The 21970-nt window shown below is 39.1% G+C and overlaps 3 protein-coding genes across 3 annotated transcripts; 2 read left to right on the top strand and 1 right to left on the bottom strand.

Annotated features, from left to right (window-relative positions):
* Positions 1–819: 819 nt before the first annotated feature.
* On the top strand, positions 820–10133 carry aldh3b1 (aldehyde dehydrogenase 3 family, member B1). Its single transcript, XM_054608319.1, has 10 exons — positions 820–1017; positions 2016–2184; positions 2415–2525; positions 3339–3459; positions 4573–4658; positions 6089–6170; positions 6923–7315; positions 8065–8231; positions 8323–8422; positions 9797–10133. The coding sequence occupies exons 2-10, from the start codon at positions 2023–2025 to the stop codon at positions 9982–9984; spliced, it is 1410 nt and encodes a 469-aa protein (XP_054464294.1). The 5' UTR covers positions 820–1017; positions 2016–2022; the 3' UTR covers positions 9985–10133.
* Positions 10134–10892: 759 nt separating this feature from the next.
* Positions 10893–16067, bottom strand: clpp (caseinolytic mitochondrial matrix peptidase proteolytic subunit). The gene is made up of 7 exons (XM_054608321.1): positions 15958–16067; positions 14976–15077; positions 13944–14015; positions 13745–13841; positions 13142–13329; positions 12908–13013; positions 10893–11635 (listed from the first exon to the last, which is right to left on the bottom strand). The coding sequence occupies exons 1-7, from the start codon at positions 15967–15969 to the stop codon at positions 11409–11411; spliced, it is 804 nt and encodes a 267-aa protein (XP_054464296.1). The 5' UTR covers positions 15970–16067; the 3' UTR covers positions 10893–11408.
* A 1103-nt stretch (positions 16068–17170) lies between these two features.
* On the top strand, positions 17171–19965 carry LOC129099144 (guanine nucleotide-binding protein G(I)/G(S)/G(O) subunit gamma-5-like). The gene is made up of 3 exons (XM_054608323.1): positions 17171–17316; positions 18689–18818; positions 19014–19965. The coding sequence occupies exons 1-2, from the start codon at positions 17224–17226 to the stop codon at positions 18812–18814; spliced, it is 219 nt and encodes a 72-aa protein (XP_054464298.1). The 5' UTR covers positions 17171–17223; the 3' UTR covers positions 18815–18818; positions 19014–19965.
* Positions 19966–21970: the final 2005 nt, after the last annotated feature.

Below are 21970 nucleotides of genomic sequence, written 5' to 3'. Positions count from 1 at the left end.
TCATTTTCAGTGCACTTTGACAGTATATGACAATCTGCCAGATTCAGATACGTAGTACCATCATGTCCAATAACTTTTATTGCAGTTATTAAAAATATTACAACTGTTATTCAGTTACAGATGTGGCTGCAGCTCTCTCTTCATCAGGAACTTTAGATTGTAACTGAATTTGTAGATTTAACAAGAAACAATAAAACAAAATGTTGCTTTACCTGAGACAAATATTTGGGAATGAGTCTGTGTGGGCGCTGACCTCTGAAGGCTTGATGACCGCACAGTTTCCTAGTTGGAGACACCAAGATTATCTCCTTCATTATCACTGCCCAGATGCTTCGAGCAAGGCAGTTAACCTCCAGTGGAGCTGTTCAGTGGCCAACTGATAAAAAGGGTTGTTGGAGCTGAGTGTTCATGCATTGCTTCGATCACACTGCTGTGGCTAAATTAACAGTTAGGCTGTTCAGTGAACCATTGGAATAAAATAAAAAAAATAAAACAAAGTTCACACACGTAGATACGGACTGAACATGCAAAGACAAGGCAAGGGCATAGGTTTGTTTAAGGGCCGGTAAGGACATGTTGATCCACCGGGGAATACATGTTTGAAAACAATAGAATGCCTCATGCCCTTGAGCATTATAATGCATCATATTTTTCATATGAATTTAGTTTAGTTTTATTAATTACATAAATTAAGACATTTACACTACAGAAAGATTAAACAGAATTTGTGTAAATGAAGTTGTCTTTTAGCCCAACACTTTCCGGAGGGGGTGGTGAGTAGGGCACCACACCCCACCTCACAGGTGCCCCCACTGGCGGTGAAACCAAGGCTACGCACCTGCGCCACGGCTCTCTCGCCCGACAGCTCTCGAGGCTGGTTTTTCTGGATCAACTTAAAAACACCCCCTCTCATTTCACACCAAGTTCACCGGCAGTTAAGAAAAGGACAACACCCGGAAATACCGACCGACTTTCTTCGAGTGTGCCAACGGTGCGAGGACGACACAAACTCCACAGGTAGCCTGGCACATTCAGAAATGTATTTATCTTCTAGCCTAGAGATTGTGAAATGATTTGCTAACGTTACATGTTCGTTTGGTTTGGTATATGTCTGGCCAGGCGCGGCTTCATATACAATAAGCTTAATGTGGGTCAACCATTTGCACCTGTGGGTTTATAGACCTGGCTCACAGTGATGTTGTGATAGCGGTGAACTAACCATCCATCAGCAGGCTACTGCTCCGTTTTCTTCCTGATGTTTAACTCCTTTTATATTACGGGGAAGGGTTGGGAATTAATTAACATAATCGGGACTACTAAAAAAACGTAACCAGAATCACCCCAGATTACATTTGAAAAATCGCGTCATCATAATTTAGTTGCATTGTCATATTACTTGATTACATTTTGATTATCTTTAAAGGAGTTTTTTTTTTTTTTACATTCTGAAGATTAATATAGTAGCAAACATCAATTGCAAATTCTCTCTCTCTCTCTCTCTCTCTCTCTCTCTCTCTCTCTCTCTCTCTCTCTCTCTCGTATCCTAACTTCTCCTTGATTTGTTTACACAGCTGAGCATGCTTTTAGTGAACTTTATTGCACGTGAATGCACCCTGAAGGTTAGCTCCGGGTTAGGTTAGCTGCCTCTGCACTGCTCTCATACAGAAGTTACATCTGATAACTAAACTGATAACTAAATGAGTAAATTAGTATTTATAATTGAATGTTTATTCCATTTCAATCACATTGTCGTTCTCAGCAATCCACTGCAACTCATTTGGATGTATTTATAATTTGTTCAATCGTGTTCTAGTTGGCCTATAATAAAACCAATAACATCCAAGTGAACCATTATTGGGAAAAGGTTGTGTGTTTGTATGTTTAGTGTTAATACTTAGCTTATCAAATGTATTATTATTATTATTATTATTATTATTATTATTATTATTATTATTATTATTTACTCATTTCAAGTTATCTGAGATTTGAAATGTTATTTCTCTGTCGGTTCCAAGTGACAGGATGGAAACCCAGAGCCAGGTCGTGGACAGGTTGCGGTCGGTGTTTCGGACGGGCATCACGATACCGGCGGAGTTCCGTTTGACTCAGCTGAACAAACTTATGTCCATGATCAAAGAGAACGAGGAGCAGATTTTAAATGCACTGCACAAAGACCTTGCAAAGGTACAAAACAGTGCGAGCACACACACACACACACACACACACACACACACACACACACACACACACACACATTTTAACTACCCTTTTTACTGCTTATTGTTAAATTTCTACGTTTTAAGGTAAATATGCATGGTTGCATGCAAACTTGCAGGGTGTTGGAATCATATTAGACAATTTTTTTTGTCCGCTACGATTAATTAAGCACTGACCTCCCATTTTCTTATTGTCAGCCAAAGTTTGAGGCCATCATGTCCGAGGTTGACATCGTGGTCAACGAGCTGTACTTCGCTCTCGCCAACTTGACGAGCTGGTTGCAGCCGGAGTATGTCAGCAAAAACCTGGTAGGTTTAAAACTGGTTAATTAAGACTGGATGTTGCGTATTTATTTTAAAAAAATACGTTATAGGCTTCTGCAATAGATTTTATTGTTAATATCATCTATCTTTTCTTTTTTCTTTTTTTTTTTTTATTGTAGAAATGTGTCCGTATAATTTTTTTCATAATATTTTGTGCGACGACTGTACAAAAAATCCAAAGACTTTCAATTCACAAAGTTCAAGATAAACATAACGTCGGGCTGAAGGGTGTATCTTGCTTGGGATCACACCCAGCAGTGACTCAATTGTGATGCCACAGTGTACTGACGCACCCTGAAATACTGTCCTACATCACTGCTGGAAAGTGAGATCACTTGAAGTCAGAGGAGAACAACAAGATTTTCAGCCATTGTTGAATGTGTATTGCAAATCCATTAGGTTGTGGGACTCCCCAGGGACTAATAAAAAAAAAAATTCAATATAAGGTTTATTATTTTTTTCTTTCACTGTTTAATATATATACAGTGGGTAAAATAAGTATTGAACACGTCACCATTTTTCTAAGTAAATATATTTCTAAAGGTGCTATTGACATGAAATATTACACATAACTTAATTTCTGAACTTATTTGTTTTGTTTTCTTTGTATGTATGGTTTACTTGGGTTGTTACCGACATCTGGTGAAAATTTCATGTCAATAGCACCTTTAGAAATATATTTACTGAGAAAATGGTGACGTGTTCAATACTTATTTTACCCGCTGTGTGTGTGTGTGTATCTATATATACATATATATATATATATATATATTTATATTTATATTTGACAATTTTCAGGCCACAAAGCTGGATGACTGTTTTGTGCGGAGGGAGCCATTAGGAGTGGTACTGATCATCGGGCCGTGGAACTACCCCCTTCATCTCCTTCTCCTACCTTTGGTTGGAGCCATTGCTGCAGGTACCATCCACACCCATAATCACCAGGATATACACTATATTGACTTAAGGCTCTACTGCTCGCTATTATTTTTTTTAATGTAACAATAAATCAAATGACATTGTGTTATGTTAAAGGGATCACTCTAGTTAGGGACCTACATTCAGGTAGACAGAAACAGGACTCTAATGGGATGATAAATGTTGCTCAAAAACTGACGATGATTGATGATTACAGTTTAGGTTGACACGTTGAACTTGTTTGCAAACTGTATCCAACAGCTGTTATTTTTTATTGGTTTATTTGGTAGGGACAGTGCACATAAACAAAACTTTCCTGTAAATGCACGAAATTTAGCCAAGAAGCTATTTTTCTTCTGTTGTCCCTGGACAGATGTTACAATGTCTTTTAATGTCAGTCCAACATTTACCCTATTTTTGCACCTGTTTTGGTCTCCACCACATCCATAGGGAAATATCTGGCTCTTTAGCTGCTAAATGCGCCACTGTGTCCACCAGCTTATATCTTGATAATATAATAGAAAGAGTAGCTGTATTAGTCAGTGTGAAGTTTCTGTTGGGTAAAGTTGAATGGTTTCCTGCTAAACTGCATTGTGTTCACATGCTGTCTGATCAAACCTAAATACATACATGGAAACTTGAAAGTCCTGGAATGTGAACCTTGTATGATAAGGGTTGTTTGCAGCTGACTCTCTTGTATCAGATGTCGGAATCATTACTTGGGAAAGATTCTGTTCTAGAAAGAACATGGCAAGAGAACAATTACAAGTCTTTACTTGACACCAATAAGGATTAACAACATTAATTTCCTCATTCTTCTGTAGAACGTTATCGGTTCTCATTCCTCACTTTTGGATCCGCAAGAAGGATGCCCTTAAACTCTGCTCTAGTTCCACATGTTGAAGTCAGGCTGTCTCTACAAAAAAAAACTCAGCCTGGAGCATTCTTATTCAATTTGGCATTTATCAGAATGTGACAATGGAGGGCCAAGGAGCCTAATTTGGGTTTAAAACAGCATTAAAACCACCTTTTGTAAAAAATGGGAAAACATAACTTGTGTCAAGTTAATCACTGCTGTCTTTACTGACTGGATAATCTTGGTGTCTCCAACTAGGAAACTGTGCGGTCATCAAGCCTTCAGAGGTCAGCGCCCACACAGACAGTCTGATGGCAGAGCTCATTCCCAAATATTTGTCTCAGGTAAAGCAACATTTTGTTTTTTTGTTTCTTGTTAAATCTACAAATTCAGTTACGATCTTAAGTTCCTGATAATATTTCGATAAATGTGGTTTATATCTAGAAACTATCCAGAGCTGTTCCAAACACAGTTAGTGACGCAGTGCTAAGTCCTCAGTCCAAAAGTAAAAATAATATTTATTAAAGATAGATGTATTCACTTTCAAAATACACAACATATTTTTTATCTAATTAAATATTCTGCTTCAATCCATATTGGTTGGAGTTTAGCCCTTCAAAAACAACATTTTCACTGTGATCTAAAACATTTCCTCTCCTGCTTGCTGAACACAAAGGGAGGCAATCACCTGTTTGATTGTAGTCCAGCAGCAATCTAACAGAACCAAAAATTACATTTATATTACCACAATAACACAAAATCATATTTTTTCCATTTTTTTTTTTGGGGGGGGTGATGTTATAAAATATGATGAGACATTCAAAGCTTAATTCAAAATGCGCATAAAAAGCTATGATATAAAAAGGCCTTCTTTACAGCTGTAAAACTATCCAAGAACACCGGAATACAGTCAGTACAGAACCAGTCATTTGTGGGAACAACATGAACTTTTACAAAATTGGTCTGTAGTGTCATTTGGGTTGGAACCGAAGGAGGTTAGTCACAAATGAGCAACTATTTGTTCCTGGAAACGTAGGCTACACAAAAGCAGGCTGAACTACTTAGTGGAGCAGTATTATGACCAAAGTTTCTATTTTACTGTAACATTTTCATTAGAGCCAAACGGATGGTAGATTATTGAGGCCAAAAACAAAGCAGTGTGCAGAGCAGTGGGAGTGACAGGGGCGGCTGTGGTGTAGTGGAGAGCAAGGTAGTTCTCCAATCAGAGGGTCGGTGGTTCGATACCTGGCCTCGGCAGTCGATGTGTCCTTGGGCAAGACACTTAACCCCAAGTTGCTCCCGAAGGCTTGCCATCGGTGTGGACTGGATGTTGCATGAATGTTAGTTAGAGTCTGATGGTGGCACCTTGCATGGTAGCCTGTCATCAGTGTGTGAATGGGTGAATGATATGTAATATACTACTGATTGTAAGTCGCTTTGGATAAAAGCGTCTGCTAAATGACTGTAATGTAATGTAATGACAGTGCACGTTTATGTTGCACAACCCTCCTAAAATACACAACAACAAAGACTTAGTAGTTATCATGTCAGAAGAAGGTTTGGTCGTGACCCCACCCAAAGGAAGGCAAGGTAGCCGGAAACATTTCATTAACAAAGAGTTTTGTCACATTTGATTTTGATTGACTTGTTAGTAAAGGAGTGTGACCAAAACATTTTATAGAAATACAACTCGATATGCCTAGCTCCATATATATGCTGGAGCTTGGCACAGTGAAACGACACTCTCAGTAAGATGAGACTCTCATTGTGACAGGACTGTTACTCAGTTGTTCGTGGTGGAGCAGAGGAGACCACGACACTTCTGCAGAATCGCTTCGACCACATCTTCTACACAGGTAAGAGCCTCTGGGATGGATCAGGTCACTGAATGTCAAATTATGTCTGTTCTATTTATATGTGAATCCTATACACTGGTCAAAAAATCAAACAACTAACCAATAAATGCTATGATCTAAATCATCGCTTTGCAAATAACAGACTTATAAGTAAGAAGTCTATAGAATTCTGTATATCAACTGAATATATTTATGGTGTGCAAATGTAGAACATGATTAGATCTATGGTCAGTTTTCAGCTGCGTGGCACACGTAATTTCACTGATTTACAAACACTGAAACATGCTAAAAAGTAGTGTTACAGTAAACAGCTATTTCTACAAAGAGTAATGAATAATGTTAGCTAATTTTTACATTATAAACATTAGCCACAATAAGCTACTGGAGTGTTTTGAATTGACTGAGGGTGTTTTAATTGCTTGTGAATCCTACACCTTTTCATCTGTAAGAATAAGACCATGTTTTTATTTTATTTTTTAATAATTTATTATTTCTATTTTCTATGTAAACTATGGTTGTTCATTTCCCCCTTGAAATAAAGTAACATCTGTTTTTCAATTTGAAGCCAGTGATGCAAAGCTCTCAGTTTTGAATAATTTTGCTGAAACTCACTTTTCATTCAAATTACGGACAAATCTATCCAGTCAACTGTCTATGTAAAACGGAATATGATTTAATATGAAAACTTGAAATACTACAACCTAAAGTAACGAGCATCTTTAGAAGTTGTCTTCATTTGTCATTTTTTTTAGGTTCTCAGACCGTGGCACGCATCATCCTGCAGGCCGCCTCGGTCCACTTGACCCCGGTGACCTTGGAACTGGGGGGCAAGTGTCCGTGCTTTATATACGGCCGGGTGAACATCGCGGCCGCCGCTCGCCGATTGGTGTGGTCAAAGTATTTCAACGCCGGCCAGAGCTGCGTGGCTCCAGACTACGTGCTGTGCTCGCCGGCCACGAGGGACGCCCTGCTGCCGGCGCTGCGTGAGACCCTGGAGGAGTTCTACGGCAAGGAGCCTCAGACCAGCCCTGACCTGTCCCGCATCGTGTCACCCAAACACTGGACTCGACTGATGGAGCTGCTCAAGAGGTCCGCTGGCAAGGTTGTGGTGGGAGGAGAGAGCGACCAGGAGGACAAGTACATAGGTGGGTTCACGGTTAACTTGAAAAACTGTAGAATGCACATGTATTTTTAAAAGGAAGGCTTTTGTATTAAGTATCTCTGTCCAGATATGAGGTTTACTTTTTTAGATGATGTCCCAGAGCTGAACGACTGATAAACACACAACAACTCTGTACGTACATTTTTCTCAGACTGGCGTTGAAGTTAGCATGGACAGGGGTGACAGTAAAGCAAAAGTGGTCACAAGTCACAATTATAGGGTAATGGTTAATTCTGTAATATAGCGTAGCATCAGTAGAGATGTTCATTGGTTGCGCAAAAAAAACAAATGGCCATGGCCATAATCCAAGATGGCAACGGCAAAATGGCGAAACGCGAGGCTTCAAAACAGCACTCCCCAAACCAAATGGGGGACGTCACGATGACTATGTCCACTTCTTAATACAGTTTCTTGTTTGTATATTATTTTGCCTAACCCATTTATATCAGTTGAGGTAGGTAAATAACAGAAACGCCTCTCTGTATTAATACAATGGCGTTCTTCAGTTTGTCTGATATTCAGTAACGCTCTTTCTGGATTGAAAATAACATTTTAACCATTGAAATCTGGATTGAAAATAACATTTTAACCATTGACCATTGAAATCTGGATTGAAAATAACATTTTAACCATTGAAATCTGGATTTCTATGTGTATTTTTTTTCTCTCCTGAATATTTAAGGTCACACAGCATGATAATTATGTCGTTAATGTAGTCATGTTTTCCGTCAGCTCCCACAGTGTTGGTGGACGTGGCCGAGGACGACGCTCTGATGGCGGAGGAGATCTTCGGCCCCATCCTGCCCATCCTCACCGTGGACTCTCTGGAGGAAGGCATCGACTTCATCAACCGGCAAGAAAAGGCGCTGGCCCTCTACGTCTTCTCTGACGAGTCCTCTGTAAGAACACAGAGCTCTGCACCGTTCCCCATCATAGCTGTGGAGATATTTCTGGTGTTTGACGTCCCATTAACCTCCCCTCTTTTTGCAGGTGGTAAACACGGTGCTGGAGAACACCAGCAGTGGGGGATTCTGCTCTAATGACGGGATCATCCACATGTGCCTGCCGACCCTGCCCTTTGGAGGTGTAGGTAGGTAGTGACGCTGGCGTAAAGCTCCTCCCACTTCCCCGTTTCCCAAAGTTTTCCCCCAGCTGGAGTGTCTTTTGGTTTTGGGGAACTGTTGGATGATATTACAAAATCAGGTTTTGTTTCTTCAAGTACTGGGTATTTCGATATTATAAACTGAAGTTTACCTGAATTAATACTAACTCAAAAACCACTCATCAGATAGAGCTCCACATTAATTTAAAAGGAATTGCCACGATGGCAACCAGGCATCAGCTTCCGGTTGCCGAAACTGAAAATATGGCTGCAATTTGTTTGCCACCTTATATTTAAAGTAATTAAGATACTTTGCATTTGTACGTTAGCGAAATAATGAAAATGTTACATAAAAGAATAAATGCTTTAGTACAGTAGTCAATATGTACAGTATTCAATGGTCAATATTTTAGTTGATCCCTTTTTGAATTGTGCCATGAGTTACACAAATTTATGTAACTCACTAAATTACACACAATTTAAAAGATTCATTTTAGATTTCTCGTCGTGTCATTTAGTTTTTGTGTGACACCGCTCCGTAAACTATACCTCTCGCCATCACGTCATCCACACGGTCGTTAGGTTACCTTGGCTAGCTAGCTATCTTAACTATGCTCCAAACAAATTCAACGTTATCTTTGGCTGAAACCTGATGTGTTTTTTTGCGACTCTTTTTTATCACTGCTTGTTTGGTTGTTTTCCTGTTTGTCTGTCTGTCCTTTCCATTCTTGTGATGTCACCGGGACGCCTGGAGAAAATTTCTTCAGATTTGGCACAGACTCCCATTTGGACTGGAGGACAACTGATTAGAATTTGATGGTCAAAGGTCACTGTGACCTCACTAAAAAACATGTTTTGGGGCCATAATTTAAGAACTTGCATGCCAATTATCGCAATTTTTCACAAATGTCTCACGGAATTAAATAATGAAGTGATGGCATTTGGGACAGATGTGGGTCTGAACTGCAACTTGACCGTTGACCGAGGCGTACAAACGCGAGGTGCTAAGTCTACTTCTTCCTAAGGTTAATCAGTATAAAAAGGTTACACTCTCACTGGCAAAACATGATCCAGCAGATGACATTGTGTTCTGGGTCAAAATAACATTTCCTTGAGGCACAAACATGTGGATGCAGAAATTTAGGTTTAGGTCAACTCAATATCTTCTGGCTGGAACTCCGATGCAAGGTCACACTCTGTGTATAAAACCATTATCTAAAATCTTTCAAATTAAACTTTAAGATTATTAAACAAGGTGCGAGAATGTCTCAGGAGGCCTTTTTAACGATGCTTTCCAAGTCATTTGTAGCCCGATACATTTTTAGTTTTGACTGCCATTATGATCTCGACCATTCCTTCCAGGGACCAGCGGATTCGGCAGCTACCACGGCCGCTGGGGCTTCGAGACGTTCAGCCACCGGCGCGCCTGCATGCTGCGCGGCTGGACTCTGGAGAGACTCAACGGCCTGCGTTACCCTCCGTACCGAGAAGACAAACTGAGCTGGCTGCGCTGGACCACCTCGGCCAAGAGCAGCTGCTCACTCATGTGATGAAGTGCGTGTAATTATTTTATTGATAAAAACATTTAGACATGTTAAATGTCACTGATTCCACAGCCTGCATACCTGTGTCCTCTTGCACTGACATTTTTTTTTACTGCGTTATTGTTTTAATAACCTGCTTAATCTCTTTTTTTTTAATTTTTTTTTTATTAGCTGTTTCGGTTAATATTTTTTTTATTTTCTCTTGCTGTCTGCAGAGTTTCAGGTGTGTTCTAAGTGTTTTCCATGAAATGCTGTAAATAAATTTTACCTTTATTGGTGAAAGTCTCTATTCTTCCACAAAATAAATGACATTTATTCACACTGTAGGGCGCACGCTGCCGCAGGACAGTTATAGTTATGTTCATTTACAAAATATGTAATGCTAAGTCATTCACCTCCTGCATATGTAAGAAAAGGAGGGAAGAAGACTAAACAATCTCATTTGGTTCAAACTTGTGCAGATGGCACACAGGAAGGATTCCAGTCATAACTAGTAAAGAGACACCAGACTGTTATTAACTATAATATTAATACTTTTCCAGTACAATATTTTGTACTTAGAGTATGAAATTTGATGACTGGTGTGTCTTTACTGGTTTCATACTCTAAACCCATTTACGTTTTTGTCGAAGGGAACTAATGCGATGCTGCAGGAGGTGAATATGAAATGCCACTTTAGGGAAAGATGTGGTTAGTATGTTTCACCAAATCCCAGAAACCTTTAAAAACACAGTGAAAATGTAGCTGATGATCCACAGCCTGAAACCTGCATTTCTTAATAGTTACTTGTTGAATAATTTCATACTTAAACACCAGGAGGATTGAGCAGCAAAGTCAGTCTCGGTGTTTGGGACGATGCTCAAAATGAATTTGACCGATTTGATCAAGAAAAAAGTCTGAGTCTGCTTTTTGGGAATTGTGGTCAAAATTATCACATTTATTTATTACAAATATGAGTGTTCAAATACAAGTCACACATGTCCTCTCCACTCTTCAGCGGACATCTCTGCAGAAAGCAGGTTGAGAACAACATGGCTGTCTAAAGAGGCTTCCCCTCCCCTGAATCACCGCGTTGCATCACAGTAGAGCATCTTATATTGCTGTGCTTTCACTCCGAGAGAACTAAAATCAACTTGTGTGTGGAGTCAAAAAGATGGCCAAATGCTTTTCAGCCATCACTACTTTGACTTTTTATTTCATCTGGAATCGATATCTCGAAAGTAATTAAAAAAAAAAAAAAAAAAAAAAAAGGTACATTATATTGGATTCACTTTGTAAGAGGACCCTTTCTGATCACTCTACACGATGCCTGCAAATGTTGGTTAGGGGGAAGAAAGGGGGCACTTTAGACCGGGGAAACACACCGCGGAGGTGACGCCTTGTCCTCAGAAACTCTACAAGTATGAGATCCTGATGGCTCTGCGGCGGCGTCAAGGCTCGGGTTTGTACGAGGAGGGGGTGTTTGTCCCGGGGAGGCCCTGCTCCGGGGCCACCGGCTGTGGCTGTGGCTGGGGACTGGCTGGCGCTGCAGGCTCCTTCTGCACCAGCTCGGGTTCATCCTGGCCCGCCTGGGGCGGGTGGACCAGGACCCGGTCGATTATACCAAAGTCCTGCGCCTGCATTGGGCTCATGTAGCGGTCCCTCTCCATCACGCCCTCTAGAGGAAGGGACAGGAAATTAACAAACCTCAGAAACAGCTGATTTCACCCTTCAGTTCCTCCTCTCTGATTGAAGACATGCAAAGTCTCACTTAGCTGCTGTTGTGATTGGCCGCTGACAACATCTCTACTGGAGCCATTTACAGGTGCTATATACAGACCAGGTGTTCATTGTGTTAGGTATATGTGAGTTTTAACCTTATGTTTACAAATGGTAAAGTTACTGTTACTTGTACTGTTTGTTAAAGATACGCTCCCTAATTTTATGACCGCACCCCCAAATTTCCTCCCAGCTTACTGCTGACTCAACTGAACACTCCAAGCAAAAGAAAAAGGGGCAGCAGATCACACAACACTGATATACAGTTTACCTGATAAAGTTGTTTTGGCCAACATGTTAGCACACAGCTCCCTATTTATCAAGCCCCCTGGAAAAGCACCTGTCTTTGTGGCAGATTTAACATAGTGACCAAGCAGTGGAATAACAACTTCCGGGTCCGTCAAGTGATACCATGGGCCCAAACATTTTTTTTTTACCCATAGACTTAAATCGGGAAAGAGAATCGGGGGTTCATTTTCTTTTGAGGTAAGGGGCACATGTTAAACATTAGGTCCTAAAAGTTGTATAAACGGGTTAATAGCCGAATCCAGACTTATTTTCAAATGAACGAGCCCGAGAACGAGGCTGGACCGAGGACTGGGAGGCGGGGCTAAAGGAAATGCTAGTGTGCTTGCTCTATGGGGCCTACGGATGCAGAAGATCACCGAAAGATCTGAGTAATTTTATCTGTATTTTATACTCAGATGTCTAACTTTGTGCCACTGATCAACTTTTGTAGCCATGCCATTTACACGTCCAGCAAATGCATCTGATAAATGCAAGTCCAGTGTTCACTCTCTTTTCACTGGTCAATGTAGCATTTAAGGGTCCTTACGAAAGAGTTTTTATGTTTAACAGGCACTCTGTTGTCCACTGAAGAGCTTTTTTTTTTTAACTTTCTTGACTGTGTTTTACAGAACAAAAGCAGGACAGACAGCATTATTGTGGAAATCACCCACTGCGCTGAAACGGACTCCTGATCAGCTTCAGGAGCATGTCTGAAAGGGAAACTAAACATTCATTACACGTGCAAGAGCGTGTGCAGTAATGTAGTGTAGTTTTTCTGTGTGGGTGAGAGAAGTGTTGAGCTGCTGCTGTAATCTCTCTAAAGGCTTCACCTCACTTTGACAAAAATCACAGTGAGATTGGAAGATAAAGAGCTGGAACCTACCGATGGTTTCCAGCAGCTGCCCTGTGTGTTTTGCGTAGATTTGGTTGATCTGTTTCTTCAGCTTCATGATCTCCTCGGCCTGGATGGCGATGTCTGTGGCCTGACCCTGGACACACAGCATTCAGAATATTAATACCCTGCTTCAGGGAAATTATCACCTTTACAGACTTTGGAACCACTCCCATGCTCCATCTCAGATCAGTATTTAAAAGGACCCTGGGGAGACCACCTTACCCTGGCGCCTCCTGAAGGCTGGTGAACCATGATGCGGGCGTTGGGCAGTGAATGCCTCATGCCCGACGTTCCCGCCGCCAGGAGCAAGCTGCCCATACTGGCTGCCTGGCCGACACACCAGGTGGAGATGGGATTGAGGATGTACTGCATGGTGTCGTAAATGGCCAGGCCCGCTGTCACCACGCCACCTAGGGGAGAGGAAGGAAAAGACATTCAGTCATTTTAATAATTAAAATGTTGTGCACCTCAAGATAATTTGGCCATAATAAAATACTAAAAAGAAAAAAGGAAACGAAAAAGGAAATAGTATGAAACAGTTAATCAAACATGATGAAATTAATTTTAAACTCCTAAAATGGAAAATAGAAATGTTTATCTTTTTGTTTTTCCACTTCAAAAATCAGAAAATATTTTTTTTCTATAAAAAGAATAGATGGCAATATTTGAGTTTCTTTCTAAAGTAAAAAGTGGGAAAAATCTATTTAATTTATTCTATTTTCATATCTAATCTACGGTTTTCTGACATGTATTGTTTGTTTCATTTTCAAGACGTTTGGATGCATTTGTCCGCCGCCCTTTCCATCAGTCCACTGAGCGTCTCACCAGGACTGTTGATGTACATGTGGATGGGTTTGTTGTTGCTTTCTGACTGTAGGAAGAGCAGCTGGGCGATAACCAGACTGGCTACAGTGTCATCGATCTGAGTGAGGAGGGAGGAAGAGCACAGTTATACAAAATCTCTATAAAACTTGTTAAAAAAGAAAAACAGTTTACTCTTGATCACATCCAGGGAGGCACTTACAGGACCCATTACACAAATGATTCTCTCTCTCAGGAGGCGGGAATAGATGTCATATGCTCTTTCTCCTCTACCCTGGAAAAGAAAAAGAAAAAAAGAAGATTAGTAAATGGTAGTTTTTAGAAACCCAACAAAACAATTCTGTTTTAGGCAGTGAAAAGCCAAAAATCTGCACTGCATGCATACCTTTTAAGTTTCTTACTGTCCCAGCCACTGTATTTGTTTTATTTCTGTACTTAAAACTGCTTCAAACACATTTGGTTTTCTGTTATAGTTATATTATGACCCAATGATAATGCTCAAGTGAGCAGAGACTTTAAAACTGAAACCTCTCCTTGAAGTTGCCTTCAATGATGCTCTGACTTTTGAATTTACGGACTGCAAAAAGCAATTATATCAAAATTGTTCTCTTTGTTTATGTTTGCGTCCTAATCAAGGCAATTACGTTGGGAGATAACTATGAAAATACAGTTGTGTTGTTTCATGTGATAGGTTAGTACTATAAACTACTATTATAACATAGTATACTGTTTTTACAGATAGATTTAACAGTTAATGATACAATAGTCATGCAGTCTGACATCAACCAGACGCAATACTTTCTTGTTTTATAGAAAGAAAAAACACATTTATGCTTTTCTGCCAAAGCTGTGAGAAGCTCCTTCGTGTCTAGTTGTGCATTGTTCTGTGGGACAATAGTGTCCATCACAAAAATGAAGCCATTTTTAATCTGCATACTGACAGTTTGAATATACCCCTGTTAATTGTTCCCCATCTTTTCTTTTTTGAGGTGGCTGTCACTACTTGTGCTGAATACACAGTAATCATTGCTCATGCTGCTCGTTCCAAGCAAAAATGTAAAACTCATCTCTCCCTGAGTACCAGAGCATGTTTCCCAGTACAAATCTACCAAAGCCAAGCAATATGCAAAATCCTGATTGCATTTTTTTTGTGTAAGTTTTTGGGGCTCTTCTTGTATGTAGATTTCCCCCCAGTGTTCTTTGAATACATCTCAACACTCAAAAGTCGTCTCACCGTCTGCTCCACCACTATGGGTACGAGGGGACTCCTCCAGACCGGACTGTGGTGGATGGGCCTGCTGTGTTTCACCGTCAAGCCTCCGATGTGCAACACTCTCTGGAAGACACAGACGTGCAGAAAACACACAAATGTTTCCCCAGTTATATTTTTAAATTACTGCATATTTTAAATGTAAGCAAAAAGGAATAAATAGTAAAAAAAAAAAATCATCAACATATGTAAGCAATACACAAAAAAACAATACAAATAACTTTAATTTATATTAAAAAAAAGATTTCATGGATAACTTAAATTCATTGGAAGCTTAACTAAGCAAAAAACTTAATTGCAGCAAAGATCATTTTTTATAGGTTGGTAATAAAATACATTTTAGCACTAATTTACATAATTGTGTAAATTTGTGATGCACTGCTTATAATTTATTAGCAATCCTCTTATCTATTGACATCGACAAACCATATGATAACTTGTATTTGTATAACAACTTGTATTACAAGATAATTTGCATATCTCTGTTTATGAGCTTAGCAATACTGAAATCAAAATCTATTAATGCATGTCACGGCACCATTACAGACAGTTGTTTACTTGTAGTTTTACACTGAAGCAGTAAAGTCCACGCTTGTTCTGTCAGTGGCCACCATGAAAAACAACTTACACAACTGTTGTGTCATCATCCAAAAAATCCACAAGTCAGTGAAAAACACACGGATTTATTTTGGCCTGGTTCAGTCTGTCGTGTTTTGGTGAAAACACTGTAACGTTAGTTTATGTGTTTGAAGCAGAGACCGTTACCATCAACCTGACAGCTTTAGAGGTGATGCATTGAAAGCATCGTTACACAAGCTGTTAGTCAGCTAACACGCTCAGAGCGACGAGCTGTAATAACAACAATAACCGGCGGTTTTATCGAAACCAAAGTACGGTATGCCCTCCGGTAACGGGACGGTTTACAAAAACTGCTGCGTGTACTTACTCGTAACAGCATTTTGAAGTCTTTATGGTTTCTCTCCCCCTCTGTGTGACCCTAAATAAGCTGCACAGGAAGCAATTCAGTCAACTTGACCTTTGAACCGGGTTCTTCTTCGCTGGAAAAATAGCCGATTGGACTGAAATGTATTTTATCAGCGCCCTCTACTGGTTGGTTTTCAATACTTCACCTATGGAATACATTCCCGTACATTTCTCCACTGAATACACAAATCAAACATGGTGCCGGTTAATTTACTGTATACTTTGTTATACTGATTGCATATTCAGATTACTTTATTGTGCATAAGATTTGCATAAAATGGAAATGTGTCATTGACACTGGCGTGTAAGGCGGCACACACCATAGACATGCAACATACACACACATTTTTAGTGTTTCCAGTCTTATCTTATGATTCTGTCAGACTATTAGGTCCCTGCTTGCTAAGAAAAATGTTGTAAATTATAATAATATACATAATAATACATATCAATGACACTGAAGTAGTTCTTCATTTTGTGAACTGAGCAATTTATAATGCAATCAACTAAATGAAAGACAGTGAATTTATAGTTTTGTTTTGGCCATCCTATTTCCTTCAGTTACAAACTACATTTATCCAGACCTAAGGCAGCATCAAGAACTCAACATAATGTTTATACAATAACAATTCAACATTAGTCATTGTCACAGCATAGGATGCTCCAATATATGTAGCCTATCCGACCTATTAAAGATTATGATTTACATAAAAAACATACTATGAGTTTATAAACGATGTGTCCTTAACAACACATATTTTTAACAACCCAACATATATGAGATAGTTCAATTTAGCTCAGCCGCGTCCTTTTAAAATTGTAAAAGACTACTTACACAGAATTAATACCTCCCTCATTGTAATACAATAAAGACCTACTATCTGATATATATTAATTGTTCTTTTCTGTATTATGAGTACTTTTCCTGAGTGTTTCGAGTGTTTTGAATGAGTTGCCTACTTAAAGTAACAATATTCAATTTATAGCCTAATATAGTCTATATTTTTATTTTTGCGTTGTTGGTACGATTTCATTTGATTCAAGAAACAAACACAGTAAAGCAATGACTCTTGTGCGCCCGTACAGGTGGGTGGGGCGATTAAAAGCGAGTGAAGGGGCTCTTTATTTTGAAGTTTTTTGACCGGAAGCTGTGTGTTATCCCAGCCTGGCACAGAAACATGAACGTAACTGACTACTTTGCCACTTTCGCCGTTGTTCTGACTCAGTCATGTCGAACAACAGCGCCGCCAACAGCAGTCTGGTCATCGCCCAGAAGGCGGTGAAACAGCTTCGGCTCGAGGCCAGTGTCCGTCGGATAAAGGTACGTCCACTGAACGCAACACTTCCATTAAACTACCGAAAACCTCTCCCGTGTGTGTGACTACCGCTCTGAACCGCATCAACTTTTTTTTTAAAGTCATCAACTTTTTAATTTGATTTACTCCAAAACGTATTACTATGTAACATTCATCACATAACTCGTACTTGGAATTTATTTGAGATACAAACAAATAATTTCAGGAGTCCTTGAACGAATCAACTGTGGTAGCAGCCCTATGGGGTAAAACAGCTGTAACACATAGAAACATGTAGCCTATCCTCTCAGTTGCTCTGTAAAGTCGTGTCTTTTGGTTACTAAAAACTAACTTAAATGGAAAATGTCTCTTATTTAAACTCTTCTAATTGACCATATTCCCTCATACTTAAGAAATACACTTTTACATTATGTCCATAGGTCATGTGAAAGCCTGAGTGTGACTTCCTAGTGTTCAGTGGAGTGAGATGGTAGCAAACAGACTTCTCTCTGCCAGTGCAGCACAGTGATAGCTTTGTTGATTGTGCTGCTGTGTGACTGGTGTGATTGTTTGGCTGGCTACTTATTTTAGAACAGAAGTCAGACTAGTTTCAAGTGCATGTGTAACCCACCCCCCCAGCATTAGGCCTACATACGCTGTCAAGGGTACCAGAATACATAAAATCACAGGAGAATTACACGCAAAGTCTACAAAGTCTTGCAGTCAGTGACGGTGCGAGTGTTTTAAACCACCAGCAGACTGGAAATCTGTGATGATGTGAAGATGGTATTATCATATAAAATGAAGGAAGGAACATTTTCAAATTATACTCAACAGCAGTGTCTCTTCATGGAAATCATAATCCACAGACCTTGTTGTGAGCAATTTCATGTAGGAGCTATATGGTTGAAAAAAAAGTAGTTCCTACAAGATTCACAGGGAGAAGACTCCAAGCCCAGTGTGAGAGAACCCAGATGACATCATCAGGATTATTTCATATTCATACACCCTCTGATTTTGTTTGTTTGTTGTAGTCCCAATAGTGGCCCTAACATTTCTACCAGCCAATTATTGAAGTATTTAATACTTAGATATGAAGATATTTTATAGTATTGCCCCCATTATTGTTATATTTTGCCTTATTAGGTTCTTAATGTGTTGTAAACACAAAAACATATATAATATCCCTTCTTATTTGTTGATAAAGGCTATTATTGTTAATATATAAAATAAAAATGAACTATTGACTAGATACAGACAAATTTTTGAGTATTATTGACCGTGTAACTGTGGCTGGCTTTAGTGCTAATTTCTAAGTTCAAATATATGTAAACACACTTGGAAGAAGACTGCTGACATCACCTTTCTTTAACCAAAGATATGATTTATGGAATACAGGTTTCTCAGGCTGCTGCAGAACTGAAGACCTTCTGTTTGCAAAATGCCCACAAGGACCCTCTCCTCACCGGGGTGCCCTCCAGCGATAACCCGTTCAGGCCTCCCAAGTCATGTGTCCTCCTCTGACGCTGTGAGTGCAGCTCTCCTCGCTTTGCTTTGAACAGAATTCATTGGTTTATTTAGAGATTTTTTATTTTTCCTTTTATGCCCCGTTTTAACACTTTTTTTCTATTGTGCCTCATGCTGCTGGTGAACAAAGACCATGCTGTCTCTTTAGAGCACAAGATTCGTCCCTTTTAACTTCATGTGTTTATTATCTTTTCAGGGCTGTGAAGAAGCGCAAAAAAATTCAAACGGACGCCTGATTCCATTGTGGATTTCTGTCATGTGCCTCATCTGACTCTGGGGATGAGGAAAGCCAAGACCACACACACACACACACACACACACACACACACACACACACACACACACACACACACACACACACTGGAGCAGCTCAAGAATGATGCTGAAAATTTTAGCTGAAAATTTAAGTAAATGCAGTGTTCTTATTGTAACAGGGTATAGTGTTATTGCTCTTTTCAGGGTTCAGAGGTGTGTGGTAGATTTAGGTTTACTTGATGTAGAACATCAGATTTTACAGTAGAACTATACTTTATTCATTGGTTGATATTGGATAAAAATTACGTGAGAATCCTATAAATGTCTCATTGGGATGTCAAATTTCGATTTGATTTATGTATTACTATTTATGTCCAAATACCCAAAGCAGATCTAAAAAGAAAAATTGGATTCCATGCTGTTGTGGTTTTTTGTATATGTTAAAATTGGGTGTTTAACACCACCAGAAAGCACGGGGTGTCCATAATTCTAAAGTGTTCTATTAACCATCAGATGTTTATGAAATATTGATTCCTGTCATTTATTGAGACCTTTAAATGTCTGTTGTCATGAGTTTAGTGCGCGCTGGCGTGCTTTATACATTGGCAAAACACAATGTATAAAGCAAAAGAAACCATTGGTAAGGTAAAGAGGGAGTATGGAAAACCTGAAAAAGCTGTTGTAAATTGATGGGTTATTGCTGATCTTGTTGCCCACAGAGTGAATACCCGGTACATTTCATACGCTTCAAAAATCTCATCTTATTATTTGTCATTAAAAGTCACCATGTGTCTGTTTCTGTCATCTGTCTCTGAAGCTGTATCCGGCATGAATTTTGCATCTTAGTTTAAAACAAATACCAACAATTGCATTTTTTCCCTGGTATATAAAATCACATAAATCATGTTTTTAGTTGGAATTTCAAGACTTTTAAGCACAGTTTTTCCAAGATGCCATGATCTGATGTCGCATGAACATATCTGCATACTTAAGGCTCTGCATTACCTGCGTTTGAAACATAAAGCTGACCTTGCTTGATATCATTGACCAAATCACTGAGTGGAATACAGCTTAAATAAATTTGCAAGTACTGTAGATACCAAGCTGAAAAAGACTTGAAAGTAAGTAAGATACTTATCTTAACAGAATGTAAATAATGTAATATAAAGAATCCAGCAAATTTCAAGTTAGCATGCTTGTTGACCGATCATAGCTTTGCCTGCATCAGCAGCACAATTTAGTTTAAAGCACTTCTATATGTATGTATATTATTTCAACACATTACATTATCACCATTATAATACTGTCATTCTGTCTTGTTTTTTATTCTTTTAAACTTTAGACTTTTACTATATGTATTACATTACATTACAGTCATTTAGCAGACGCTTTTATCCAAAGCGACTTACAATCAGTAGTATATTAAATATCATTCACCCATTCACACACTGATGACAGGCTACCATGCAAGGTGCCACCATCAGACTCTAACTAACATTCATGCAACATCCAGTCCACACCGATGGCAAGCCTTCGGGAGCAACTTGGGGTTAAGTGTCTTGCCCAAGGACACATCGACTGCCGAGGCCGGGTATCGAACCACCGACCCTCTGATTGGAGAACTACCTTGCTCTCCACTACGCCACAGCCGCAGTACAGAAATACAGAAATGTATGTGTATATGTAGCTATATATATTTATATATGTCCACCATATGCATATATTTTTTTTTTGTTTTGTTATTTTTATATATATATATATATATAAATATATATATAAAAATAAATAAATATATATATATACAGTACCAGTCAAAAGTTTGGACACACCTTCTCATTCAATGGTTTTTCTTTATTCCAAACTATGAAGGAACATATATGGAATTATGTGGTAAACAAACAAATGCTCAACAAACCAGAATATGTTTTAGATTCTTCAAAGTAGTTGAATGAGAAGGTGTGTCCAAACTTTTGACTGGTACTAATATAATATACATATATATATATATATATATATATATAGGGATACACTATAGCCATAAATACTATTAGTGTATACCATATCCACCCTATCTATCTATCTATCTATCTAGATATATATACAGCGGGTAAAATAAGTATTGAACACGTCACCATTTTTCTCAGTAAATATATTTCTAAAAGGTGCCATTGACATGAAATGTTCACCAGATGTCGGTAACAACCCAAGTAATCCATACATACAAAGAAAACAAAACAAATAAGTTCAGAAATTAAGTTATGTGTAATAAAATGGAATGACACAGGGGGAAATTATGGAACATGCTTACTGAAATTTATTTAATACTTGGTACAAAAGCCTTTGTTGGTAATGAAAGCTTCAAGACGCCTCCTGTATGGAGAAACTAGTCGCATGCATTGCTCAGGTGTGATTTTGGCCCATTCTTCCACACAAACAGTCTTCAAATCTTGAAGGTTCCGTGGGCCTCTTCTATGAACTCTGATCTTTAGTTCTTTCCATAGATTTTCTATTGGATTCAAGTCAGGTGATTGGCTGGGCCATTCTAGCAGCTTTATTTTCTTTCTCTGAAACCAATTGAGAGTTTCCTTGGCTGTGTGTTTGGGATCATTGTCTTGCTGAAATGTCCACCCTCGTTTCATCTTCCTGGTAGATGGCAGCAGAATTTTAATCAAGAATGTCATTTTTCCATTCATCCTTCCTTCAATTATATGAAGTTTGCCAGTGCCGTATGCTGAAAAACAGCCCCACACCATGATGTTCCCACCTCCAAACTTCACTGTTGGTATGGTGTTTTTGGATTGATGTGCAGCGCCATTTGACCTCCAAACATGGTGTGTATTATGGCATCCAAAGAGTTCAATTCTGGTCTCATCTGACCAGACTATATTCTCCCAGTAT

Source organism: Anoplopoma fimbria, chromosome 11 (genome assembly GCF_027596085.1).
Source record: "Anoplopoma fimbria isolate UVic2021 breed Golden Eagle Sablefish chromosome 11, Afim_UVic_2022, whole genome shotgun sequence".
In the NCBI taxonomy this organism is placed as follows: domain Eukaryota; kingdom Metazoa; phylum Chordata; class Actinopteri; order Perciformes; family Anoplopomatidae; genus Anoplopoma; species Anoplopoma fimbria.
This window is presented reverse-complemented; position numbering and strand designations above follow the sequence as displayed.